At 39.2% G+C, this 27,061-nt stretch overlaps 2 protein-coding genes across 4 annotated transcripts in view; one reads left to right on the top strand and one right to left on the bottom strand.

Moving 5' to 3' along the window:
* The first annotated feature begins 628 nt into the window (after window positions 1-628).
* Window positions 629-26,554, top strand: LOC129729473 (claudin domain-containing protein 1). Of its 3 annotated transcripts, none has more exons than XM_055688065.1 (4): window positions 629-836; window positions 24,512-24,798; window positions 25,259-25,386; window positions 25,451-26,554. In XM_055688065.1, the coding sequence occupies exons 1-4, from the start codon at window positions 793-795 to the stop codon at window positions 25,715-25,717; spliced, it is 726 nt and encodes a 241-aa protein (XP_055544040.1). In that variant the 5' UTR covers window positions 629-792; the 3' UTR covers window positions 25,718-26,554. The 3 variants fall into 3 exon arrangements, with proteins under 3 accessions (XP_055544040.1, XP_055544042.1, XP_055544041.1); XM_055688067.1 differs by having other exon boundaries at window positions 792-933; XM_055688066.1 differs by lacking the exon at window positions 629-836 and adding an exon at window positions 23,897-23,931.
* LOC129729472 (uncharacterized) overlaps window positions 15,272-27,061 on the bottom strand; it is a 279,093-nt gene continuing 267,303 nt past the window's right edge. Inside the window, exon 6 of the mRNA XM_055688064.1 lies at window positions 15,272-16,039. Within this exon, the coding sequence (XP_055544039.1) occupies window positions 15,429-16,039 (611 nt within the window). The 3' untranslated portion in view covers window positions 15,272-15,428. The remainder of the gene's footprint in view (window positions 16,040-27,061) is intronic.

Below are 27,061 nucleotides of genomic sequence, written 5' to 3'. Positions count from 1 at the left end.
GTAAAGTAAGTGTCGTTTTCGACCTTCATGTGCGATATTTCTTCACCATGATAGTCATTGTGGAAATTGTAACAGAATGCCATATTTTTCTAACTGGGAAAGTTACATACTAAGAGTAAAATATTTAAGTTATAATAAAAAAAACCGTTCATAGATTTTGATGAAATTACAGAAAAGGCAACAGGTCAGTTCTGCGAGTTAATTAGTCTAGGCGCTAAAGTGGCGTTAGGTCAGATTATGAAATGAACTCGACGAATGAACTCGGGTAAGCCTAATTAGCCAGAAACCACAGCCTGTCAAAATATGAGAGCCATCTTCACTTTTCGGTCCGCAGGGTTGGTAACTTGATTGAATTGAAAAAAAAATCAACCTGTCTTGCTTGTGGCTGTACGATCCCCGTGTGGTGGCGGTGGCTCGTACAGGTATGCGTTCATTCATGAAACTACTATTAAGTTAAGAAGGCGAGAAGTGAGAATGGAAAAAGAAAAACTATTAAGCCACAACTACTATCGCACAGGTGACACACCTCGCGTACTAGCGTGGCCGCTGGTGGCGTACACACAGCTCACAGAGTTGTGTGAGTCTGTATGACACGGACAGTTACGCGGTCTGTTGCCTGCTTTGTGTTTGGTAGCAGTGCCTGCCGCGGTCAGTCCGGTTTCAGCGCCTAGGTATTGGAGGCAACAGAGGCCACAGATCTTTCACCACCGCGAAGTGCTCAGTTAGCGCGAGGGGTTTGGAGGGGACTGTCTACGTTTTTATGTTTCATTCGAGTCTTTTCTCACCGTGTAAATGCAAGCGAATTCGGAACTGATATCTGGGCGTGCCAAGACAGTGTAAGTTTTCGTGCAAGTATTCAGTAGTTTAGTCTCGTTGCAGCATCCGAAACGTTCGGCATATATCGGACGTCCAGTGACCTGTCGGGAAAGTTAAGTACGTGTGGCCTTTTTCGGGGTTTTCAAGCTAGCGACTCCTAAACGGGTGAAAATGGCGCTGGTACTTCGTCGAAGCTTGGGTTCGAAACGTAATTATTCTGTGGGGTGTTTCCTTCTTCGCGAAGTGTTGTACAAGTGCGTGAATGCGTGTCAACCTGGCATTGTTTGGTAGTCAAAGCGGTTCCAACTGGAATTTTCTGAAGGTTTCTCATTGAAGCAGAAAAAGTTTATCATAAACAGTGACAGATTGTTTTCTTGAAAAATTCTAATTAAATGAGTTCGGAAACCTAGCAAGCCTTGCTTGTCGCAACAATGGGAGTGTGAGGTTGCCCTGATATATTAGTGCAAACGTCTTCGCCTTAAGATATCGGATGAGTAACTGTGTGTATTAGTGTTAGTACAAAAGCAAACGCGAGAATATGTTTACTGTGTGAATCTTGCAGGAACCTCTCGAGTGCACCCACGAGCGATTCTAACTGTAACTGTTTTGGAGAAGCAGATCGTTAAACGAAAGACACATTGTCTGGGAAGCGCAGGCTACTTAATTGCTTCCATTAGAATGTCTCGTGTCACAAAACACACGGCGCTGTTCAACCTGGCTTCACAACGCGGCACCTCCGTGTAGATCAGACTCGAAGATAGTGTTTCAGTGTGTGATACTTTAAGCCAGGCGACGACCAACAGGTCATCAAGTTGTTTACAAACGAATCAATAAGAGGCTCAGGACGATCAACGGCCGATTTGTCTTACAAATAACCCCGTAGTTCTTAAAAATTTCCACAATCAAATCAACCCATTCATGTTAATCTTATGCGGATGGAAAACAAAAATAAACTAGACCCTAACGCTGATACTACTGTGAGCTCACCTATCAGTTGCAACCGTACTGTTTGTAAATTATATGCAGGCCACTTCCGGTGGCCTGCTTCTTGCTGGTGTAAAATATTTGACATTTACACGCGTGACCCCCAATTCCTCCGGCTTCCAGGACGTTAGCAGGCCACATACGTGTGTCCGTGCATAGAACGTTGTTGCCCAGCAAGGCGATAGAAAGCGAACGAATTGAATTATTTATGAGTAAAATTATATATTGATTATTCCTCTGTACGGCCTCGATGTGTTCGTACGGTGTCTCGCACTCGCCGAGGCTATGCAATTTACTGAACGTAATGTCGAAACAAACTGTGAAATCAGGGCGGATTTGGCATTCCAGACTGACCCCTTTGTGGGGACCCCTGTGAATGCTGTAACATTACAGATTTCCTATTTTCAAACAAATAATTTTTTTGAAATTTTAATACTACGTCATTTGTCACTGATACAAGGCGCAGGTAAGAATTATATTTATTTTTAATGCTTTTGCTACAACTGAAAGTACTTTGTTTTGGTTTAGAGTTCTTTTGAAGAAGCCATGGTGTGCATGGTAGAACAATTTAATTAAAAAAAATGGACATTTCCAAAGTCTTTAATATTTGGAAACATAAGTTTTTATCTTTTATTTGGAGCTAGGAAAATTATCCACCGCGCGCTTTCGAACAGCTTTTTAATTTTTTTAAGTTAGGCCGTTGCGAATATTAAAAAAAATCACTAAATCTATTTCTTTGGAGTTTATTTTTAAGAAACTTTATAATAATAAAATTTAGAGGCAATCTATTAATTGTAATGCTATATGCCCGTCAGTTGTTCTCATGCTTCATTCAATTTCTCATGCTTTTGAAGCTTTGAACATTGAAGGGGTTTTTCTTTCCCAATTTCCCTAAGGTATCAATTACATACTTTAATGCTGCGTGGTTTCTTAGTTTCGGAGGTTCTTTGAAGCTGACGAATCGTGAACATAGTGTAGATTTGACCGAACAACTTTTTTGAACAATTCTTTTAGATGCGTTGCAAACATTTCAGACAAAATATACATACCATTTAAGAACCGGAAGATTCATAAGTAAACAGCTCAATTTCCCGATCACCCCAACCATTTGATCCACTTCCATAAATTACAAATACGCGTAAAATAGCACCAATTTTCGACATCGCTTTTAAATCGGCTTTTTAAGGCATAGAACACACTTAACAACTGTTTTCTTCGTGTGTTTCTGGCCCAATTACTAAATGGTCAAGATTATCTAGACTTTTTAAACCAACCTTATTGTGTTGTATTGCTTTATTAAACACGTAACATAAGACATACATCTTTTTCGTTACATAGTATATAAAGATCGAATGCATGAAGTGCGTCAACTTGTAGTAGTAGAAAGTACAACCAAGCGAATGTTTAATAAGTGCTATCGGTTAAAACGATCTGCCGAGGGAGTTCGTACCAATACACAAGACCTCGCACGAAAAAGGATTTGCCGTATTGAGCATTGCGATATCTCGGTAAAATTAATTTTCTCACTCTTGTGTTCTGGAAAGGTACTATTTTGCTGTAGAGATAACCTGACGTTTGCGTTCTAATGAGATTGTGGATAACTACATGCTTGCCTACATGTAGTCTTCTATAGATACTATATCTTACTATAGTACACGTGCTTTAGATTTCGGTAAATTTGAAAAAGGACAATTCAAGAGGTTTTGTTACACTTTCCAAGCCAACGTTTAACTGCACCTGAAATCAAACTGATGCCACAAAGACGTAAACAGCGATTACTTCCGCAATGTCAAGAAGTTGTCAAGGTAACTAGATCACAAGCCTGCTCGGATACCTTGCAACTTAGAAAACTGAGAAAATTTAAATTCAAATATTACTGACGAACCTTAGCGTTAACTGTCTTCTTGGTAGTAAGAAGCTTTGCTGTCATAATACTTTTTACTCAGATTTTTTGCAAGCCGATGGCTCTCACGGCTCCGGTATGTGAGTACGAGCAATACTTTCATCGACAAAATTGTAGTTTACCTGAGAACTTTCAGTTTGTCGCAAAAAAGTGATAGGATCTTTGTGCAGTGATACGGAAAATTAGAACACGTGGAAATTTAAGGTTAAGAATAAGAGAACTTTATTATACGTGTTGGCTCTACAGCGTTTGCGAATAGAAAGAAAGAAAGGTTAGAAAAATCGCACCACCGTGCGATCGCTTTTGACAGTTCGATTACTGTGGGGATTCGGTTCCATCGATCGAAATTACAAACATCTGTGCAGGGTATTGACAATCCTAACACCCCCGCTCAATATCCGGAACGGATCAGTCCCAGGTTGGCTCGATGTTTCTGGAACAAACCTACTTGCAGGCCCTTGGTCATTTCGTCTGCGACTTGCTCGCCGGTGGGATGTATCGCACAGCTATACGCCCCCGCTGAATCTCTTCACGGACGAATCGATGCCTAACATCAACGTGCTTTAAGCCACCAGTGTCCCGCTCTTCCTCGACCACCTTGATCGTAGATTGGTTGTCTTCGTAGTAGACCACTGGGCTCTCCGGCTCCTTCGACAGTTCCTTGAGCAGACGAATCAGCCAGATGCTGTGACACACAGCGGTGCTCAAGGCCACGAGCTCAGCTTCCGTAGAAGAGAGCGAAATTCTAGACTGCTTCCTAGTCAACCAGCTTACGGTACCGCCACACACTCGGAAGACGTATCCACTAAGCGAACGCATGTCCACCGGATCGTTCGCCCAATCTGCATCGGCGAATGCTTCCATAGTCGGTGTTGAATCTTTCACTGAGAACACCAGACCTAAGTCCAACGTCCCTTTAATATACCGCAGCACCCTCTTGGCGTGCATCCAGTGTACTTCCGTAGGACAGCTTTGGAACTGACTCAGGTAGCTGACCGCAGCACACAGATCCGGTCTTGACGTCAGCGTCACGTACGTGAGACACCCGATCAATTCTCGGTACGGTTTCTCAGTACGTTCGGCTTCTACTCCCTTCGTCAGGCGCAGGCGACACTCAATCGGTGTTGATGCTGGATTGCACTCGAGCATGTTGAAACGACGAAGTAAATTTTTGAGAAATCCTCTCTGGCTAATTCGAGTATTCCTCGCCTCCACGTCCCGGTCAATCTTCATGCCGAGAAACGTTCGCACCTCTCCAATGTTCATCATTTCAAATTCACTCGCCAGGCACTGCTTCACTGCTTCAATCGTCCTCAGCTGACGAGCGACCACAAGTAGGTCGTCCACGTACAGCACAAGGATAACTTGGTTACTTCCGGATCCCTTTACGTAGAGACATTGATTGCTCAAACTTCTGGTGAACCCTAGTCGTTCCACGAATGCATGGAACCTCGCATTCCAAGCCCTTGATGCCTGCTTAAGTTCGTACAGTGAACGTTTGAGGAGGCATACCAGATCCTTGCCTTGCTCGAAACCCTCCGGCTGTGTCATAAAAATCTCCTCGTCCAACTGCCCGTTGAGGAAGGCAGTCTTCACGTCCATTTGGTGCACTGCCATCCTCTGCTCGTTTGCTACAGCGAGAACAGTACGCACGGTATCTAGACGCGCCACTGGTGAATAGGTTTCACCGTAGTCGAATCCGGCTTTCTGGCTGAAGCCACGAGCCTAGCCTTGTAGCGTTCCTTCCCATCGGTTTCGTTTTGCTTCACTTTGAATAGCCATTTGCACGTGATTGGTACTCGTCCTTCAGGAAGTTTTACTAACACCCACGTTTGATTTCGCTCAAGAGACTCCATCTCCTCACGGATGGCTGCTTTTCACTTTTCCCAATCCGGTCGTTTCTCCATATCCGCTAGCGAACTTGGTAGGTTTTCCACGAAACTCGTTGCATTCATGGCGAAACCATTCATATCGTACTCCGTATGCCAACCCGGAGGCTTACGGTTTCGTCTCGATTTACGATCTATCGCTGTTTCCCAGGCATCTTCCGTTTCTTCTGCGCCGTCTTCTTGGATTGTTTTATCAGCACAGCTGCCGAAGGTTTCATCCGCATCTTCGTGAATCGAACCTGCACCTTGCTCGTCCGATTCATCGCCCGGTCTTTCCGGTACTTCACCGTATTCGTCGGAGGTATCTTCAGCATGGCTATCATTGTCGGATTCGCTATCGGATTCGTCTCGAACTGCGCGAACCGGAAACACATCGGAGATGCTGCTAGGCTTAAGACTCTTTTCCAAACTTAATTTTCTTTCACTCTCGACGAAGACTACATCTCGAGCTACAACGATCTCCTTGCGCTTAGGGTCCCATACTCGATAACCGCAGTGGGAGTAGCCCACAAAAGTTCCTCTCCAGGATTTCGCGTCCAGCTTCTCTCTTTTCTCCTTGGGGATGTGAACGAAGACGTCTGCTCCCAACGCCCTCAGGCTCCGGACATTTGGTCTCCGTCCTTCCCAAACCTCGTACGGAGTTTTCCGCTGATCGATCGCACTGGCAGGACTGCGATTGGCCAAGTATGCCGCCGTTTGGATAGCAGGACCCCAGAACATTTTGCCGACGTCGCTGTCTTCGAGCATGGACCGAACCTTCTCCACAAGTGTCCGGTTCATTCGCTCGCTCACGCCGTTCTGCTCGGGTGTGTAGGGACTGGTCCATTCAATTTGGATTCCCTGCTGCTTGCAAAATTTCTTAAACTCGTGACTGACGTATTCTCCACCGTTGTCGCAGCGAAACCGTGAAATACGCGTTCCGAACTTCGAACTCACCAACGCTTCATACTCTTTGAACTTATTCAACACTTCGTCTTTCGAGTACATTAACCATACAACCGTGAACCGACTCCAGTCGTCGACGAATGTCACAAAATACTTTTCGCCTTCTATGCTCACCGGCGACACTGGGCCACACACGTCCGAATGAATGAGTTCAAGCACTCGCTTCGACTGTCGTCCCTCGCGCGCGGAAAAGGGCTTACGCGATTGCTTGCCTACGAGACACGGTTCACAAACGAACTTGCCACCGGATGGCTTCAATTTACCACTCAGTCCTTCGACCATTTCGTTTGCTATCAACACTTTTAAGTTTTTCGCACTGAGATGCCCGTACCGACGATGCCAGAGTTCAAGTTCCTTGGGCACCCGACCGCACGAATATAACACTGATTTGGATGGCTCTTCCCGATGGAAATCCATCTCGTAGAGTTTCCCGCGGCGTACTCCAACTGCGATCACTTCCGAATTTCGTTTAATATTCACTACACCGTCAGCGAACACAACTTTTAGTCCAGCCATTTCCATTTTACCAACGGACAATAAGTTCACTCACGCTTCCGGGATGTATAACACGTCTTTGAGAGTAATTCGAATCGGTTTACCACTCGCTATGGCAAACGCATGGATCTCACCGTACTGTTTGGCGACGATGGACTGCCCTTCCTTCGCCACCGAGATGCGCATCGGTTCCTTCATCGGCAATAGCTTCTCGAACAACTTCCGATCGTTGGTCAGATGCTCCGATGAACCAGAGTCAATGATCCAGCTCGTTTTCGGTTGTCCATCATGCTCATCGCTGAGAAACCAAACACCTTTGTCGGCTTTTCCCAGATGTGCACTGGTTTTTGCAGATTCCTTCTTCTTCTTTTCTTCTGGACAATCGGCAATCTTGTGCCCTTCCCGTTGGCATCCGAAACACTTCCACTTGAAATACTTCTTCTTATTCTTCTGCTGCTTCACACCGCCAGATCCGCTGAATGCAGCCGCTTCCACTTCGGAGCTACTAGACCTGCTTCTACCTTCACTGCCGCGCTTGATTTCCTCGTCAAGCAATCTGCACTTGCAGAACTCCAACGACAGTTTGTCCTCCGGCGTTGTTTCCAATGCGGTAACAACGGTGGCGTAGCCTTGCCCCAGCGTTAATAGCAAATAGCATACGATGTCGATTTCTTCCAGCTTCGCTCCGGTCGACTTATAGTCCCGAATGATTCGTTCGAAAGTTAAGAAGTGATCTTGTAACCTTCCGCCCTCGTGCCGAAGTGTGAGAAGTTTCTTCTGCAGATGGAGACGACTGGCGATATTTTTTCGCTGGAACACGCGCTCCAGAGCCATCCAAATGGCCCTCGGGGACTGCTGATCCTGAATATACTCCAAAATATTGTCGCCAATCCGAGAAATCAGCAGCGACTTGCAACGCCTATCCTTTTTTATTCGCTTCTCAGCCAACTTATTTTTCGCCTCCCTCACAGCGGCGGGATCATCGTTTTTCATCAATAATTGCGGATCTTCCACCGCTTCCTGCAGCACTGAAGTTCGTGTTCCTCCAGTAGCACCGACATCCGGTACTTCCACTGCGGATAATTCGATCCATCGAACTGAGGCACGCGGACATTTTCCACTTCTCTGTTCATATTTTATTTATCACTTTTTCCCGCACTCGCGCTAACTGGGCCCATAACCTGAAAGGATCTTTGTGCAGTGATACGGAAAATTAGAACACGTGGAAATTTAAGGTTAAGAATAAGAGAACTTTATTATACGTGTTGGCTCTACAGCGTTTGCGAATACAAAGAAAGAAAGGAAGATCGCACCACCATGCGATCGCTTTTGACAGTTCGTTTACTGTGGGGATTCGGTTCCATCGATCGAAACTACAAACATCTAGTGCAGGGTATTGACAATCCCAACAAAAAGTGGTTAAAAAATGTACTTTCTAAATGAGCTCAGTTGCGAAAAACAAGTGTCTGCGATTGATAATTTATAACAAAAAAATAACAAAAATGATCGCGAGAAAATGAAGAAAAAAAAATATCACAGTGCAACAATTTTTTTGCCTTGGTTTTTATGTCTGATTTTTTCATGTATATCAGGGTGGCGACTCAATTTAAAAAAAAAAAGCCCTGATATTCCCTGATTTTCCCTGATGTTGAAAATTTTTTCCCTGACTGTTCAAATTCATTTTAAACTGATTTAAGTTACGACTATCATAGGTTTCCACCTAAATCTCAAAAGTCAAAACTAGAAAGGATCAGACTTAAACTGGTTCCTGCTAAAATTCCCACCAGTAATTAAAACAGTTTAGCTTCGCTTTTGCTAACTTGAATCTTGAACAAAAATATTTTTTTTGTTGCGAAACACGTCCAGTTTGATGAAATTGAAAATGAAAATTACACTGGTCGACAAAAGTGAAAAAAAGTTTAAGCTCAAATAAGTACCCTAGAAATACTATAGCTTCTTAACCTGTTCATTTTAGTGCTCCTGGTAAATGCAAAAGGACGTCAAAAGACCGCAGAGTAATTATTCGCCGTGTTCATCGTTTTTCCGTTTACTTACGGGAAAATTTTATTGAAGTCTCTGAAGACTTGAGGCATTTCCGAAACGTCTAGGGGCACCAAAAGTCACAGGAACAGTGTTATCAATTAACTATTTTGAGACATACCTGCTTTGACAAGAAAATCAATCAGATCTGGAATTCTGGTTGGATCAGTTAAAAAATTATTTTAAATTCTTGACTGTAAAAAGTAGAAAATTAGAAATTAACAATTTTGCAATCAAACCTTTATGCTAAACTCTGTCGAATGCTTTTTCTATGTATAGAAGAGCAGCTCCACTTGAATAACTTCCAGATTTATTAGCTCGTATCATCATAAAATGATTGCTTGACAACTTTAAACCTCAGCTGGTTTCTTATCCGGCTTTAAAATTTGAGCCTTTTTAGCATTTTTCAATAATTTGGCGAAAAATTCGTTTTGAAACAATTCCTGAGAATTCCTCAAGAACTTTATTTAAAATGTTTAAAATCCCATCGTGACGAGGTGTTTTTATACTCTTGGAAATTTCAATGATTGATTTAATCTCATTTAAGTTAGTTTCAATTAATTCTGCTGGTAAAAATTCCGGGGTAGAAATTTGATAACATTAACTCACTACTTACTCACTATATTTCGAGTTATGAACACACTCAAACTACTGTTGCAAGGAAGTAATCACCATTTTTAATTACTGGAATATGACAATGGCGATAGTGAAGCTTGCTCAGGCGATGTTAGAAGGTGCGTTAATAGTTTGGAAGCAATTGCAAGAAACCGAAAAAAATCTCGTCTAACCACTGTTTTTTTTTTAAAAAAGCGTAGTAATTAGCATAAAATTCGCGCACTACTTGATGACTTGTTAGTACTTATTTGAATACTTTTCAAAAAATTTAATGACTGTTTCATGACATCTTGGTCACTAAAGTCACTACAGCTGCATTGTCTAACCGTTATGAGCCCTGTACAAGGTATCATCAGTGCTACAATGCTCTAATCTATCCCCGCGGGAATTCACCTAAAATTTAAACTTTATTTGCAGTTTAGCAAATACACTTGAATTTTTTACCGATGAAACTATTTAAAACGGTTGGAGAAGAAATCGACCGTTAATTTACAATAGAGTTTATACAAATTATGCATGTTGCTGAGTAAGAAGAGTTTGAAGGTTATTTATCCAGGAAAACCCTGTCACTTCGCGATGATGGGGTTAAATGAAACCTATGCTAACATGGATGCGTTCTTCTAGAAAATTTCTTTCCAGGAAAATTCTTCTACCTGGAACAAGTTATTATTGAGTGTTGTTGTAGGGTTTCTGGTGACCGTTCACATCAAATGCATTGAAATAAATCCAATTCAGAACTAACTCCGTAAAAAATCCCAAGCCTTTAAAATTTTCCTGATGACTTTTTAAATTCCCTGATTTCCCTGATCGAAAAATTAAATCCCTGATATTCCCTGATTCTCCCGGTTTTTCCCGGTAGTCACCACCCTGTATATTGACCCAAAAACAAATTCTCCCGAGTTTGAACACATTTCACCTTAAGGGGCAACAGTGGCGGCTTTTTCAATTGTTGAGAAATCGGAAATTTTCGATGTTTTTTCGACGCCATTTCGTTTTAAAGCCAAATATGAAAATTCTAAGAGTTTGTCCACATATCAGCATTTTCTTACCCATCTGTAAAAAAAACAGAACCTAAATCCGACAAAAACTGAGCTCAAAACGGTGATTCTACGAAAAGAGGTTTTTGCATGGTTTTAGTATATTTCACAAAGTGAAATAATATCGAGAATGTATTAGCAATAATGGTAATGTGCTAATATCTAAAAGTGGTAGTCAAATTATGTCTTATATTGAGTAGTAAAAGTCTCAGAAATCGGTTGGTTGGGGTCTGATTCACGTAAAATGTCAGCAACAAGTTGTTAGCTTTAAATTACACTATTAGGGCACCTGCATGCCTGTTGGTGAATATACCAAATAAATAAAACAAGTCAATTTTGCCCCATTTCTAACAATACTAAAATAGGTTTATCGCGACGTTATAATAATATATTTGAAATCTGTTTAATGTAATATCAAGAGTGTAAGCGATACTCAAAGATACAATAACAATTTGTCTTTACATGATCCTTCCCCTTCAGCTAAACAAGCAATAAATTATGGATTAAATTTTTGAAATACTTTACGCCATTATTTAATTTTTGGCTGGGTAAGCGCTATTTCAATTTAAAAAATAGCTATTAGGCAACATCAATTAAACACTGAACAAACTGATTGAATAAACGTTTCTTGGTACTTACTGTTTTCTATATAAAAATCTTTTTTTTAATCCGGTGTTTAAAAGTTTGTGAGATATTTTAAAAAGCGAAACGTATATGTACATAAAAATAGAGAATTGTACCGATCGATAAAAAATATACCAAACAGAAAGCAGTCAGTATGTTATATCAATTTAATTTCTGTTAATTAATTTGAGTACGATATACTATTATAAAATGGTTTCAACGGTTGAATTGGAAATAACTTAATTTTCAATGTATTTTCCTCGTCATTCTCATCAGGAACAAGAGGTCCTGTCGTTGTCACCTGCTTTATAAATTCCAACTTTTTTTTCCAGATCACTTTCTAAAGCAGCTACTGTTTTACAAACATACTACCAATCCAAGCAACATTTTTTTGGCAAAATAAACGCTTTTATAACTAATCTTATTCAGCTGACGGTTGAACATAGGTCGAATAATGTATTTTTAAGTGTTTAATCAGCTTTCAATCAGTCGATTTCGGAGAACAAAATAAGCCACTTGTTACATTCGGCTTCCTAAATAGCCAAACAAGGGCTTAATAAGAAGCCTCAGCCGATTGAACAATTTTTATACATGCTGATCGATTCTGTAGAAGCGATTATTCAGCTTTATTACAGCTACAAAATATTCAATTCTATATTCAAAATATACATTCGTCTTAATTGGACAATTTTTTCATTGCTTAGGCGATTCGAACACATCTAAATCTTTCGATTTTTTGCACTTTTGCGTGTATTTTTTATCGTTTATTTTTATATTGTTGGTAAAAATTGCCTTTTTAGTATCCAATTATTTTACTGCCAGTCTCGAATCTCGAACTTATGCTCATGAGGTTGCTGGTAGAATGCGTTGCCGATTCGTCTATCTTGACATACATGCATACATGCATACGATGAAACCTCACCGAGTATATAAAAAAAGTGAGATTATGGGCTCTCTTACAGAGGCCGAGTAGACTGGATTCGACCATGGCCCGACTTGGTCGTCGAACTCGATTGGCCCTCATAGTCCTGGACCAGACATGACAAACGGAAAGAAAGAATGAAGAGCGCTCCTCGCTCCTTTCACGAAGCGTTAAGTTATTTCACAATTTGTAATTTTCTTGCCTCTAAATGTTTTAAAAAAAGACGAAAATATCTGCCCCGGGCCACCAGCACCAAAATCTGGCCCTGCAGATGCGAATTGCTCAAAATAAATTCGGGATGATTTAAGTATTGTTTCTCGGCTGGAAACCTGAATTGATTATTATCTATGTTTCCTAAATGAGTTTTATGATTTGAAAACAAGTGCTGACTGACAGTGGGAAAGATAGTAAACGAATTGATATACTTATGCTAGTATTTCACTTCACACATTTCGAGCATTTCGTTTCTATACGTAGGAAGCTGTATAGGCTGCTTAAAATACGTTCCCTACCCTAATTATAAAATCCTTCCTAAAATCAGAGAATATTCGTATTTTAAATTTAAATTTTTATCCGGCCTCCTCAATGAACGATTTAGAAAATGTGATACTTTTATAGAAAACCCGTGAGCGACTTCTATTTTCAAACTCTGAATAATAGAAGACAATGTAAAACTAGAAACAACATTGTTATTTATATAAATCTATAGTACCGTAAACGGGGTATCATTGATCAGCGGGGTAACATTGATCAGTTTTACCCTTCTCATGAATAGTTGAAATAAAACTGCCCGTGATTACTTTTGCTAAAATTGAGTATAACATCTTAGTCTTGTGTCATTCGAGGTCTGAACAATATTGTATTGGTTGAAATCTTTTATTGTTTTGATGACCAAACCTTAAAATTAATTCGATCGTTATATTTCTTACTCTTAGTAAGTGCCAGAAAAAGCACTTTATACTAGTCGAATATTGAACATTTCGTAATCATTGACATGTTTTCCGAATTCGTTATTAAATTTTCTCAATCAACCAGAAAAAATTTTAGTCAAATTTATTACATTCAATGTTAATTAGTTTATATTTGTTAGGAAAGTTCCGTTTTATGCTCTAGTCAACACAACGTCCTGCCCTACGCCAGGATGTTGTCTTGGCTAGAGCATAAAACGTAAGAGGCTAGAGCTGGCCTATTGATACTTCCGTTGTTGAAAAGGCCTTGCATATAAGATCAACATACGTTTTCTGAACACAAAAATTTTACAACGATTGTTGACTTACAAATTCTTCTAGCAACTTTCGCGACCAACGTTAACTTTTTTCATCATCGAAAGGTAAAATTACATATGGCATAAAAATGCCTCGTAGTACATACCGCGGCTAAATGCAAGGACAGGACTATCCTCCGCAGTAAAAGCAGTCAAGGAGAACGGGAAGCGTCTCTAAACATGTTATCAAAGCATTATCTAACATTTTTAGTTCAAAAAGGTTGCAAAACTTTTCAAAATTGAAACTGATCAAAGTTACCCCAAATAAGGAAAATTGAAACAACGACGAAAAATAAATGTTTTTAATGTTCAGGATTTTCGAAGGGCTTTGAAAACTAACTTCTCAAGTTCTAAGGATGCCAGTACTGGTTTTAAAAATATGAAACCTGTAATTTCAGTTGTAAAATATATAAATACTCACGAAAATGTGAAAAAAATGATCAATGTTACCCCGTTTTACGGTATACTGAAACCTATTCAATATCAAACGAACCAACATTAGGACAGCGTTTGAACAAAATTATGGCACAACTGAAATAAAAATGATTTAGATTGAAAAAAGTGGCGCGATAATAATGACCGTTTAAAAAAAGTAAACTTTAAATTGAGAATTAAATTTTATGTTGAATCTGTTACAATAGTTTTGCTCTTATTTCACTTTTTTGCTTTTTTAGTGCGTACTAATAAAAAATAATTGAAATTTTTCTCACGTCTTCGTCGATATTTAACTTTCTGTTCATACATGGTAAAGAAACATTGAGAAATCAAGTTTTTTTCTGCAACGAAAAATATATTTTTTACAGTTTATTAGAAAAAACCGGATTTTTACGTTTAAAAAATTCGATGGTTCTAGGATAATATTGAATCGTCACTCATTTGAAAACGTTTCCCGATCAGAAGAGCATAACTAAAAAACTACAAAATTCTATCGACGCGAGATACAAATAACATATTTTGATACAATTTTGTATTTTTCCATATAATTTTGATAACAAAATTGAATCTGAATGAGTTATTATAAAAAAAACCTGAAATGAAGTAGTTCTGAAACAATTCTAACTAATTTTTCGTTTTTATCAAAACCTGTTGTTTCTAACAATGTTTGTTATTATACTGTTCTATATACTATCTTATTTTGTTAGAAAGCTGATACACTAGTAAAACATCTTGATATGTGTTTGATACTAGTAGAATCATTTCTATTATAATTTCTGTTATTTTAACACCTAACGGGATCAAATTGAAAACACAGCCTCTAAGGTTTTTCCCGAAACAAACTAACAGCTTCTGTCACATTTTTTTTTTCTTTCTAATCGGGTTGGCTCAAAAAAACTAAGTCTGTCAGACTTCTAAAAGCCGAAACGTGAATACGAAAATTGAGGGAATAATTTCCAAAATTTCAACAAAGTCTATCATATAAAAACTTCTGGACCACACCAGAGAACCTCTAAGAAGTCATTCTTCGAAAATGGCCTCCAAACATGTAACGTTTTGTTTCCAACCCTAAATTCAGAGATCATGTGCATAAACTGTTTACAATTTGTATATCAATTTGAACTTTAAGTAGCCTCTTCGACCTTCGACTCTATTCAGTTTTAAACTGAATAGTGTTGTATTATTTGAGTCACGAATGGTACGTCACATGATAGGGCCACGTGTCGTTCCATTCGGCATAGCCCACAGACATAGTTCTATCCACCGAGGACAGTCATCAGCGACATAACTAAACACACGAGATTTTCATGGCTGAAAGACAATGGCAACGTTATGTGTCCATTGTTGTCACACCAGCAACTGTCTTTAATATAATTATCTTTGGAAGAATGAAAATAAAATCGCACCTTTTCTCATGGGTAAAGCCCCATTCAACCCGCATACACAGAAACTTACCGTTCTATTGGAAAGTGATAAAATCCGCCCCGTTCGTGGTTTGCCAGCAGGAATGTTCCCGATCGAAGTAACGTTCCGCCACGGCCCCTTTCGAACCGAGTGCACAACAGGCCGCCTCGAAGCCAACGTTAACGCAAACCGGCTCCGGTTGGCCATCCAACATGGCCGCTATGAATCCACTGGAGAAACTGTCGCCTGCTCCGGAAACATTTACAATATGCTGCTTTGGCCGGCCCTGGTAGAATCGTAGTTGCGCAGTGCGCTCGTCACTCCCTACCGGAAGGGGCTTCAGATAATCGCCGCGTTGATCGAAAAATGGTTGTTCTTGAAGGTTGCGACGGAGAATTGCCACTCCGTGGCTACCCAGCGTGACGATTACATTGTCCACGTAACGATTAATGAAGGAAGCCAGCTGATGAACTTCTGCGAGCAGCTTGCGGGGATCGTTGACGTTTTCTACCTGTGCTGTTGAGATTGTACCGGTATAGCTCAGGCTTTTTGCGATGTCTCGCAATTCGTATAGATTGGGTGTGATGAAACGGATCACCTTGAAGTTATCTGGCGACAGTTGGAATGGTCTGGAGGCAATGCGCATGTCCGTTGGTTCGAATAAAACTGCAAAAAGGGAGGAAAGATTCAGTCTTGTCATAGCACTGCTCTGGCTTAATGGTTTAAACATTGTTATTTTAACAGTCTACCCTGCCGGTTGTAATTATAACAGTATATCTATATCTTCTACACTGCGTAAATAAATAACACGTGGTTGTGATTTTTTCACAAGCGCTCGTTACGCTAAATGCATGCAGCGTTTAAGTGCAGGTTACTCGCCTGACCAATTTTGATATTGCAGATGGCTGGATTCCGGACAAGTAGCTGGTCTGCGAAACTGTTCGACTCAGCTGTAACCAAACATGTTTCACTCGCATTTTCTAATACAACATTTTGCTCGTCCGTCAGTGACTGGAGGCGGGGCGAGTTGCTCAAAAATCTGTAACTTGGACCAAAAATGCCTCCTTTGTGGAGACTCTTCTCACAAAAAGGCTACATGTCCTGTGAAAAAGAGTAAAAATTTACGTTGTGCGAATTTAAACGGCAACCATATGTCAAATTTTTATCAATGCCCAGTCCGTTTAGCAATTGTTAAGGCAATTCCTTTTCCTAATCAAAACAAAGTTCTCCAAGCTGTACCGCTGTACCGCCCAATTTTTCTACTCTTTTGCATACCCGTTTAACGTATGCACAGGTAACAGGTAGTTCGAATATTATTTCATCTTATGTAGGTAATTCAAAAATGACCGTTAATGTATTATCATATTTTTGAAAAAATTATACAAAATCAATAGAATTAGCATGAAAATCTGGTTTTTTCAAGAGCATTGAATTATTATGACCATTCTACAACAGTTTGTTGCTTGAAAATGCTGTTTCTGGCCCATGTTCTGCTAACTTTTTTCTTAAACTAGCAGAACAATATTTTTGAAAAAATATATTTAATGAAAAATGCACCTTAGTTATTGAAACTGCTCGCATATGGAAGCATATAATTGGTATCTAATCGTATCCAAAAGATTCTGATTGTTTTCAGAAGAAAATGTTTGAAAAAATTGGAGCAATTAATGTATTATCATATTTTTGAAAAATTCATATAAAATCAATAAAATTATCATGAAAATCAGGTCTTTTTAAGAGCTTTAAATGAGCATTAAATGTTTTTGACCGTTATAGAACTATAACCGTTATAGACTAAAAATGCTGTTTTCGAATATTGTCTGCTAGCTATTTTCTTAAGCTAGCAAACAAGAGCATTTTTCAAAGAAATGATGGAGCATTAAATTCGGCGATATGGCATTAAATGAGCATCGAATGAGCACTAAATTTTCATGCTATTAACTCTTTGTTCTGCTGACTTTGTACTTCCAGCTTAAGGGACATCAGTAACAGACCATAGCAGCGGGTCGCGCCTGTGGCTGCCTTCAAATTAAACACTTGTCCTGTGGTTGGTCACCACGTCTCAGAAGCAGCGCGGTTCTTCTCAGTGTGTGTCGCCAGACTGCCATTATTCCCCCACTGTTGGGGCAACATGAAGATTGCCATCAGGGAATGCAGTTTTGGAAATCAAAATGCCTTTTTCAAGGCAAATTAACAAGTCATTGAAAGTTAATAATTTTTGTCAACGCAAGCAAGCATTCTGTGTTGCATCCTAGCAATTTAAATTTGTCGCACCCGTCTAATTTACTGAATGTGAAATAGCTTCCACAGTGCATGTTGTCCGTGTATCTTAATTCCCCCAATGTTATGGCAGCTCAAAAGTTGTAATCAGCAACCGATTTTGAACCGCAAAATGCTTTTTTCAAGGCAAATAAACAAATAATTGAAGGTTAATAATTTTCTGGCATCAACACAAGCAGACATTCTGTGCGGGATGCAATCAAATTCTGTTGTAGTTGTCTAATTTTGAAGTAGAATACTTCTCTCAGGAAGTTCGGCTACATAGGGATGTGAAATGAAAATCTAAAACCGAAAAAAGTGAGAAATATGTCCAATTTCAAAAGCTAATAAATCGATAAATTTTCGATGGATTTCCTTCGTGTTTGCAGCAATCGATTGAAAAATCTTCTAAGATTCCTACCAAATGCAGGAAATTGCAATTTTATTATTCGAACTATTATACTATTGAAAATTGTCAAGCCTTGTCAAAACGCAAAATTCGACCTTTGATTGGTCATTATACGATTGCTTTCCCAAACATTTCATCAGATATTAAATTGAACAACTGAAATTTGGAGAACACAAATGCATATTTGAAGAGTTAACATTTTCTCGTTTTGCGCTTTAATCCAAAATTAATTATCTTCATCTACATGCTGATACTCTAACTATTTTTACGTGTTTGCGCCGCTTAGTGATTGGTTACAGTTATGCAGAACGAAAATGACGGCGCGGTACGATTCGGCAAGATGAAATGTGTTGAAATGTATAGCCCTACTTCGCCGTAAAAAGAGCGGTACATTTCACCACGGTAAGGCGAATCGCATCGCGCCGTCATTTGCGTTCCTGTTCAATGACGTCGTATTAATATAAATTACAATACTGCGAATGAACGGTCAACGTTTATTTACTAGAAAAAATGACTGCCACGCAAGCAGCCGAGTTATCTTTCTTGTAAAAGTATTCTACTTCAACCTTGCGGTCGTGGCTTTGCATACAACCCTCAAACCCCTGGTTCAAAACATGAAGCAAAATGTGTGGATGATAGTCCTTCCCTTTAAATTGTTCATCAATGCATCTGTACCTCATGTGTCATGTATGGATCATTTCATACGAAGTGACCACGAAAAGACACAAACTTGGCATCGACCATCACGGATTTGGCTTAAAGTTGTGGGAGTTATTAATCTAATTCACTTTGAAAAATCCCAGTTTTGGTGTCGATCTTTTTTGTGCTTTCTTTTTTTTTCTCACAGTTCATAGATGTAAGATATCCGAAAAATACTGATAGATGAGATTTCAATATATAATAAACTAATGAATCCAGAGAGTGTTTTCAGAATATAATATAATTTTAAGCTCGGAGAAGTAGAAATTCAGTGAACAGATTGAATAGTTATCTTTGATGCAAGCTGAAATAAAATGCACATCTTGATTATGCAATCAACACGGTGCACACTGTTTCCAAAGCTGCAAAAACGTGATCGAAATTATTTTGACACAAAAAAAATAGATTTTTGAGCCATAGTACCTTCAGGAAAGTTAATCCACTAATGATTATCCTTTTTATAAAGGTTGCAATTTTGTGATTAATCCACTTAACAGTGGGAACCGAATCTTACTTTATTCATTTTTGCATATAAAAATTCGCTTTGTTCGGCAAAGTTGTTGCACATTTTTTAAGAAATAACTTTGTCAAAGGTACCATACTTCTATCTGCCTTTTTAAATGAACTTTTGTGGAGTTTTCTACAGAATGCCACTAAAAATCAATTTTTTTAATATAACATTTAGTAGTGATTTTATACAATTTTTCAATGTTCTACATTGTTGTTTGCTATCACAAAACAAACAATTTCATCGAAGAAAGTTTATTTTTAGCTCTCATATTCCATCGATTATTGACGATTTTTATTGAAACAATGCACTAATTTTCTAACAAATATCTTTAAAATCTGCAAATATCTGCAGACTAAACCTTTTCTATATTTAAATATAATTAAAAGATCATTTAATCCGGATATAGGCATTTGTCTCTCGCTGTCTCCTGTGCAGATATTTGTAAATAAATAAGTGCATTATTTTAATAAAAATCTTTAATAACTAAATAAACTTAAGAGATAAAAATAACTAAGTTCGGTGAACTTGTGTGTTTTATAATAGTTTACAACATTGTAGAACATTTACTAATTTTAGAAAATCACAATGAAAAGTTATATCAGAAAAAAAAATAATTCTGAGGGGCACTCTAGAGAAAACTTCACAATAGTTCATCCAAATTAGCAGATATAAGCATAGTGTCTTCGACAAAGTTGTTTCTTACAAAATGTACTCAACCTTTTTTCAGCAAAGTGGATTTTTATATGCAAAAATTAGAAAAATAAAACTCATTCCTCACTTTTAGGTAGATTAATCACAAAATTCTAACTTCTACAAAATAGAAAATTATTAATAGAACAACTTTATCGAAAACACTACGACTCCAAAACGGTTAGTTATTTTCTGAGTTAAGAGTAATTTGTGTAAATTAGCGCATTATTCTAGTAAAAATCGTCAACAACCAAAAATATACGTGAGATAAAAATAAACTTTCTTCGGAGATATTGTTTGTTTCGTTGTAGCAAATAATTTCGTAGAACATTCAAAAATTGTAGAAAATCGAGCTTGCGAAACAGGGATCTAACTCACAGTTTATTGGCCCATAACCTTTCTGTAGAAAATCATCCTGTACAGTAAAAATGGAACCTAAACGTTGGGAATGACGTGGTGCCATATTTAAACGCAGACTAAGGTTTCTTGACAGTGGCTGGTCTTTGAAACCCGGAAAGGTGGCCCCATAAACCAAATCTTACCTGAAGCGAGAAAGTAGCGCCGAATTTACAGTAATTTTAATTTTGAATGAGCAATTGGATCCTGAAGTTTAACACGGTTTTCTGATTTTTATATATCAGCTAAAAGAGCGCAATTCGAGCAGTTTTTCATTCTTTATTTAGAAATCGAAGGAAAACGATAAACATTTTTAAAAAATCACGTTTTGTTCAGAAAACACGGCTTTTTCAAATAATATATATAAACTGGTATAGCTTTGGGACCTAATTGCACGTTGTTAAAATAAAACATAAGTTCTCTAAAAGTAAATCTCGCAGCTAGCTGACATGCTAGAAACTAGCGACATTGCTGAACCGCTAACTGAAATTTGGCTAACTATTAATATTAGAAAATCAAAAAAGATGATTTTTTTTATGTTTGAAAAGTTGTTAAAAAAAATATAATAACGTGTCCTAGTTGAGATTTTTTTTCTCACGAAACAATAAGAAAATCAAAGGAAACCGGAATGAATACTAAGCTTTAGCAAATACTTTTTAATTTTCACCAATAGCTTTTTCTTCTGCGTTGCAGAATGAACTCGATGTTCTTCGTTTTGGAATGGAAATTGTCATTGTTGTCATTGTTTATTTATATCATCTGAAGTAAAGTCTTAATGAATGTTAGGCCATTAAAAGTTCCTACAATTAATTAATCTATGTTTAAAAATATGACTAGGCTTACCAGACTCAAATAAATGCTCTACACTCGTAAAAGTTCTTACACTAAACGCAGCAGGTTCATAAAAACCAAAGCTTGTACGATCGTAGCTTGTACGATGATACAAGCATAGAAGAGGGCCTTAGCATGCGTTGTGATGCACGAAAATTCATCATGGACAGCAGCTTCGAGGAATCCAGTTCAGAATTCAAATGCCTGCTGTAATTTACGGCGTCGGTCAAGAGTGTCAAGTCCAAGTAGGCGGCAACGGTCCGGATAGGGTGGTAGGTTGGTAGGATCACACCAAGGTAAATCTCTCAGGGCCAGTCGAATGAATTGCCCTTGTACACGCTCAAAGCGCAGGTTCCATGAAAGTTGGTGTGGAGTCCAGACCACACTAACGTTTTCAAGTAAGGGGCGCACTAGCGAACAATACAGTGCTATCATACAGTGAGGATCCTTGAAGTCACGCGCAACTTTGGCGATGCATCCCAATTGCTCTCGAAATAACTGCAGCGTGATGTTTATCAAAAGTAAGCTTTCGGTCAAGAATAACTCCGAGATCAGTTACGCAATCTACTCTACGCAGCACTTCTCCATCGACAGTATAGTTTAAAATGATTGTCGTTTGAGTGCGATGAAATGTTATCACTTCACATTTTGCAGTACTCATAATCAGAGAGTTTAGTTAACACCACTTCACAAATGTATTTAAAAGTGATTGAAAACGATAACAATCCTCCATGTTGCGAATCGTCAAGTATATTTTCAAATCATCGGCGTAAACTAATCTGCAACCTATCGCAAGAGCATCAGCGACATCGTTGATGAAATTAATGAAGAGAAGCGGCCCAAGGTTACTACCTTGTGGTACACCAGACTTATTCGTGAACGCAGACGATACACCGGATCCCAGGAAATGCTTTTTTGTGTACTGAGAGGACGTCTGAATTGTTGAATTTATCATCGTCGCTATTATTTTTATCGGTTTCCAAAGTTTAGTATACTTTGATAACAAATTGATCTTATAAACAATTTTTGCGAGACACATAGGTGCAGAAAAAATGAAGGCAAATAGAAAAATATTTTCATTAAAAAAAAATAATTCAAGATCATTTTTCAGATTCACTTTTTTATGTTTTTAAGTCACTTTTTGGTGTCTTTTTTCTAAATTTCTGTCACCAAAAACCACTTTTTTGACCAGCTTGGCCGCTTCCACCCCGAATCCAAGCGCTAAGAACATTATTTAGAGTAAGCGAGAATTTTTATTATAATATCGTTTTGAACTGTTGAAATTCTCATAAAAGATAGATTATTACTTTTCACATCCACTGGGGTTAGAAATTCAATAAAAAAGGCGCTTGGTTTGGTCTGGTAGCAGCCATAACATACAGCATAAGACAACAACGAAAATGAGTATAACGAGTCATAAAACAGTAGGTTTATGAATTGCTGATGTTCCATGCTAACTTTTGTACCCGAACGGCGTTTCTATAGTGGACATGCTTAGCGTAGTTAATTGAAGCTAAATAAAAATAGCATGAAAGTACTCTAGTAGAGGTCACGAACTCGAGTGGAATCAAAAAATTCCTTTCGTTATAAAGCAAAAGAAAAACTGCGATCCAAAATTCGCTTCTTCGTAAAAGAAAACTTTATTGTGTAATCGTGTTTAGAACTGCAAAAAGTAATTTAACAAATATTTTGCCGTAAAATATTCCAATCAATCATCGAGTTAATTATCTGCTAAATGCACCCTCTTATCTCCTGTGAAATCATTAACTTCCCACCGAGCTGTTGCAAAAATAAATGCACTCGAATGACGCAGTTTCGTTTGACCCTTCTGTTGATTGTTGATTACAGCGCGGTTGGTACGTTATTACTATCAACTGCGGAGGAAAAAAAAAACAAACGGCACACTGTTTCACACACGCTCTGCTGGGACCGATTGTGCAATAAAAGGCTGTACCTACAGCTAAAACTGGACTCCACTGGAGCGTGACCGATGAAGTGTACATATTTCTCTACAAATATTATATGGCCAAAAGTTCACGTCAGGCCGGAGCGTGACCATCATCGGGAATATCCTAGTTAGCTGGCGGAACAATGGAAAACTGCGGTTGCCATTGTGGTCGCGGCGGTTCCCATATGCACCCGGCGGACTTAATTATGAGTGTGTCATACCGAAACCGTTGGAATGTGTTGTTGGTAAACGTGCGGCGGACAGACACCAGACTGTGTTTTAGGGTGTGTGCTGAAACAGAACCACAATACCAGTGACCTTTGAGCAGCAGCAGACTAATAGTATATGACTCTGTTAGGACTTCTAAGCTTCAAAGCGATGCATTCATTCGTTATTGTATGACAGGTTTGAAGAAGTGTAAACATTGCTTAACACGAATTCCACGTCGGATGATAAATAACTGCAGTAGGCAGTGCAGTGGGTGATGAATTCGTTACAAGGTCCCACTGATAGTTCTAGGATAAAAATACCAATCGTTCCTTTGATATGCTGAGTCTTGACCTCTCGATGCGGATGACTGAATCCGCTAAACAGCTTGTTTCACCACCATTCGAACATGATTTGTTCTTAGGGTAGATTACACTTCAAAGGTAGTTATCACATCGTTATGGGAAATCCTGCAGTTAATTATTATATAGCGCCGATTGCAGCGATCATGTTTCCTCAGTTTGTTGTTGGTGGTAAAATTGAAAGGATCCTAACTCACTCCAGTGGCTGCCGTTCCACAAACAAAACATGTGGAAGTTCAAAAAGAGGTATTCATTTCCGTCCAAAGTGGCCTGTCGTGTCGCGTGCAGGATCCATATTAGGAAGAAAATGTGCAGTAATTTGAAAAGTTTTCTCGAATTCCTCGAACTCCCACCGTGACACAGAGAGCGAGCAACAAGTTGCAGATTAGTTCGTAACTTCTTGAGCTGAGAATGTTACACTCGCGAAACTCCTGCTTTAGTGTGTGGGAATCAACTGATTGTTATGCTTGGATAGATCCCCCATACGACAAAAGTGGCAGTCGTGGGTATTGTAAATGATATGCCAAGTGGTGTTATAGTGAAAAACAAAATGCAAAAATAAAAAAGTGCATCCGTTCCGATCGCGCATCGATGGTTTGGGGGGCATTTCACGCGATGCGTCCATGAGGTTCTGTAAGAGTGCTGTCAATGGCTTGGTGAATTGACGTAAAATTCCTCACAAACAAACAAGTGCACCGGAACGAATCGCGATTCGCAGGCTTCCCCTTTTCTCACTAGCCGGGAAATTACCACTAGAAAGCACCAACAAAAAAAAAATCTATCGCCAATTAAACGTGCCTTCTGTTGTTTTTTTCTTCATTGACAGTGAGATTGCCATGATGAAGCGCCGTTCGTTGGCTGGGAACTGCGGAGTGGGAGTGTTCGTGATTGCCCTGGTCACGGTGCTGGTCGCCTTTGCGACGCCAAGCTGGCTGGTGAGCGACTATCGCATCACCGGAGCGAAGCTGGATCGGCTTGGCCTGTGGACGCACTGTTTCCGCTCGCTGCCGGATGTGAATGACGATTATCAGCGGCGGTTCTTCGTTGGCTGCCGGTGGGTGTACGATCCGTTCACCAAGGGCTACGACGAGATACGAGGATTCCTGATACCGCGTAAGTATTGAAAGTTTGCACGGACAAGCAGCAGTGAATTATCTCGTTTGCAAGACAGCTGACAATCTTTGTTCGCTGGTGCATTTGCGTGCGTGTCGGAACTAATTTAGCTAATCTTTTGTGAGTGCGACCTTTCATGTCACCACGAACATTTATCTATCATTTCGGAGTAACGAGCGTGCCGGGTAGCAACTGAATGCGCTCTGTGTAGGAGCAATACATCGCGCACAGTCGTAAAATGGAATTAGTGTATCAGTTGCCACTACACGAATAGCTGACATGCATTTGAATGATGTTCTAAGCCCCGCTGGTTATTTTTTGACAAATTAATTTCACATCCATATCCACTATAACAATGCAGACAGTTGTTCACATTCGTGTCCGAATTTTATGACCCAACGCGCTCGACACTTCACAAAGTGCTCGGTTCTCACACTTTTTTTTTTCTCTCTATTCACAGCTTTTATGGTTGCTACACAATTTTTCTACACGCTGTGTGCGATTGGAGTACTGCTGTCGATGATCCTGGTTTTGCTGTTCTTCCTATGTGCCGGTCCAGATCAGAAGTTTTTCGTTAAGTTAATCAGGGTTGGTAATCACTACCTTAAGTCTAACGACTGAAGAAAAAATAATCCTCTTTAATGTTTTTCAGACAATCGGTTACTTAACACTGGCGGCCGGAATCTGTGGTGGCATCGGCGTCATCGTGTTCGCCGTGTTTGGCAATAAGGACAAGTGGATGCCAGAGCACGCCAACAATTGGTTCGGTTGGTCCTTCATTCTGGCTTGTATCGGTGCGGTTGCATGCGGTGTCGCGTCGTCTCTGTTCCTGACGGAAGCGCACGTGCAAGCACGGAAGCGAAGACAGCTGAAGGAATCGCAAACCCGATTCCAGATTGACAGTGAATCGAAAGCTTAGTCTAGTTTCGGGCGAAATTGCTTTTCCAACCAGCGAAACGCGCACATCATAAGCTGGTGGAGAAGAAATCCAACAGTACAATCCGGAATGTGTGAAATGCCTTTTATTATCGAAAGTTACGAATCTCGACAAACATATTTTTATCTATACACAAGGAAAATGGTTGAATCTGTAAATATGATCTAAAACTAGTTTAGCGTTCAATTAACACATTCAGCTATTTTTCCACCAATCTCTCGTACTAATCGAAACGCGATGCCGTCCACACATTTAGCAGTTAAACCTTTACGTTAGACGTTTTACTTTACACCGTTGAATGTAAATAACTTTTGAACGAAACATTCCAGCAGAACATTGTGGTCAAGCTTGCTGCTTCTTGCATTATGTACCTTTCTAGTAAATTCCAAACCTTGAATGCCAAATTAGATCGATAGAGAACACCGAATCCGGACGCGAATCTGTTTATTTTAGGCAAACTTGAAGCGCAAATGTCTTTTGCATGGTATTTTTCATTTTTAATTTCAACCGTTTTCGTTTTTATTTCAACCGCGATCCACTGTGTTTGTGTGGATCGTTGTGCTGCCTTCATTAAGATAAACCAATTAAGTAACGATTTGAGCAATGGCGCAAGAATCATTCTTCCTAGGGTAAGTAAAATTTACATAGGAAGCTATCGAATCGAAGTGGTGTAACTGTAATTGGCTCATTGCTAGGCAAAAAAACTATGTTTTAGAGTGATCCGCGCTAGCGGATTTCTTTTAGCGTAAGCATTTTTTTAGGGTTAAGAAAAAGTAATTTTTACTGAAGAACATTTCAACTAATAAACATTAAACGGAAGATATTAGTTTGATTGGGATGACACATCTGGTCAAAATATTTCTAATGCGTAAAAGCAACTTTTCAGACTTCGTCAATTGGAATTGAATCATTCACTAGTTTTTTTCTATGGTTCACTGACTATATAAATTTGGACAAGTTTTGTTGTTTCAAACCCAATAAAAACAAGAGTTTAGTGTGGATTCAATGCTAGCTGCAAGAAGCGACTTTTCACTGTTGATGGTCGCAAAATAACATCTCATGAGACTTGTACGGAATCAGTTTCTAAAGTCTGTAATAAGCAGTTCTCTCGCATTGTCGATTACAAGTATGACATTAAGCGGTGTTAGGTCTATACGCTGCTTTTGTAACATCCTGAACCTCTAGAGAGTTGGAAATTTTAAAGTTTTCATTGCATCTTGCTTAGTCACATTTTTGTAAATGGCCGAAATCAGATATGAAGTCTGAAATTCCTTGGGGAAGTAGGAGGGAGGGTTGGAGGGCTCTTGATAAATAATGTGTATTTTA

The sequence above is a fragment of the Wyeomyia smithii genome, chromosome 3 (genome assembly GCF_029784165.1).
Source record: "Wyeomyia smithii strain HCP4-BCI-WySm-NY-G18 chromosome 3, ASM2978416v1, whole genome shotgun sequence".
Lineage (NCBI taxonomy): Eukaryota > Metazoa > Arthropoda > Insecta > Diptera > Culicidae > Wyeomyia > Wyeomyia smithii.
This window is presented reverse-complemented; position numbering and strand designations above follow the sequence as displayed.

Bases quoted from the DNA above. Each gene is read 5' to 3' on its own strand.
- LOC129729473 (XM_055688065.1), top strand. From the start codon at position 793: ATGCAAGCGAATTCGGAACTGATATCTGGGCGTGCCAAGACAGT. The intron at 837-24,511 runs GTAAGTTTTCGT...CTTCATTGACAG, and splicing joins TCTGGGCGTGCCAAGACAGT to TGAGATTGCCATGATGAAGC. The intron at 24,799-25,258 runs GTAAGTATTGAA...CTCTATTCACAG, and splicing joins ACGAGGATTCCTGATACCGC to CTTTTATGGTTGCTACACAA.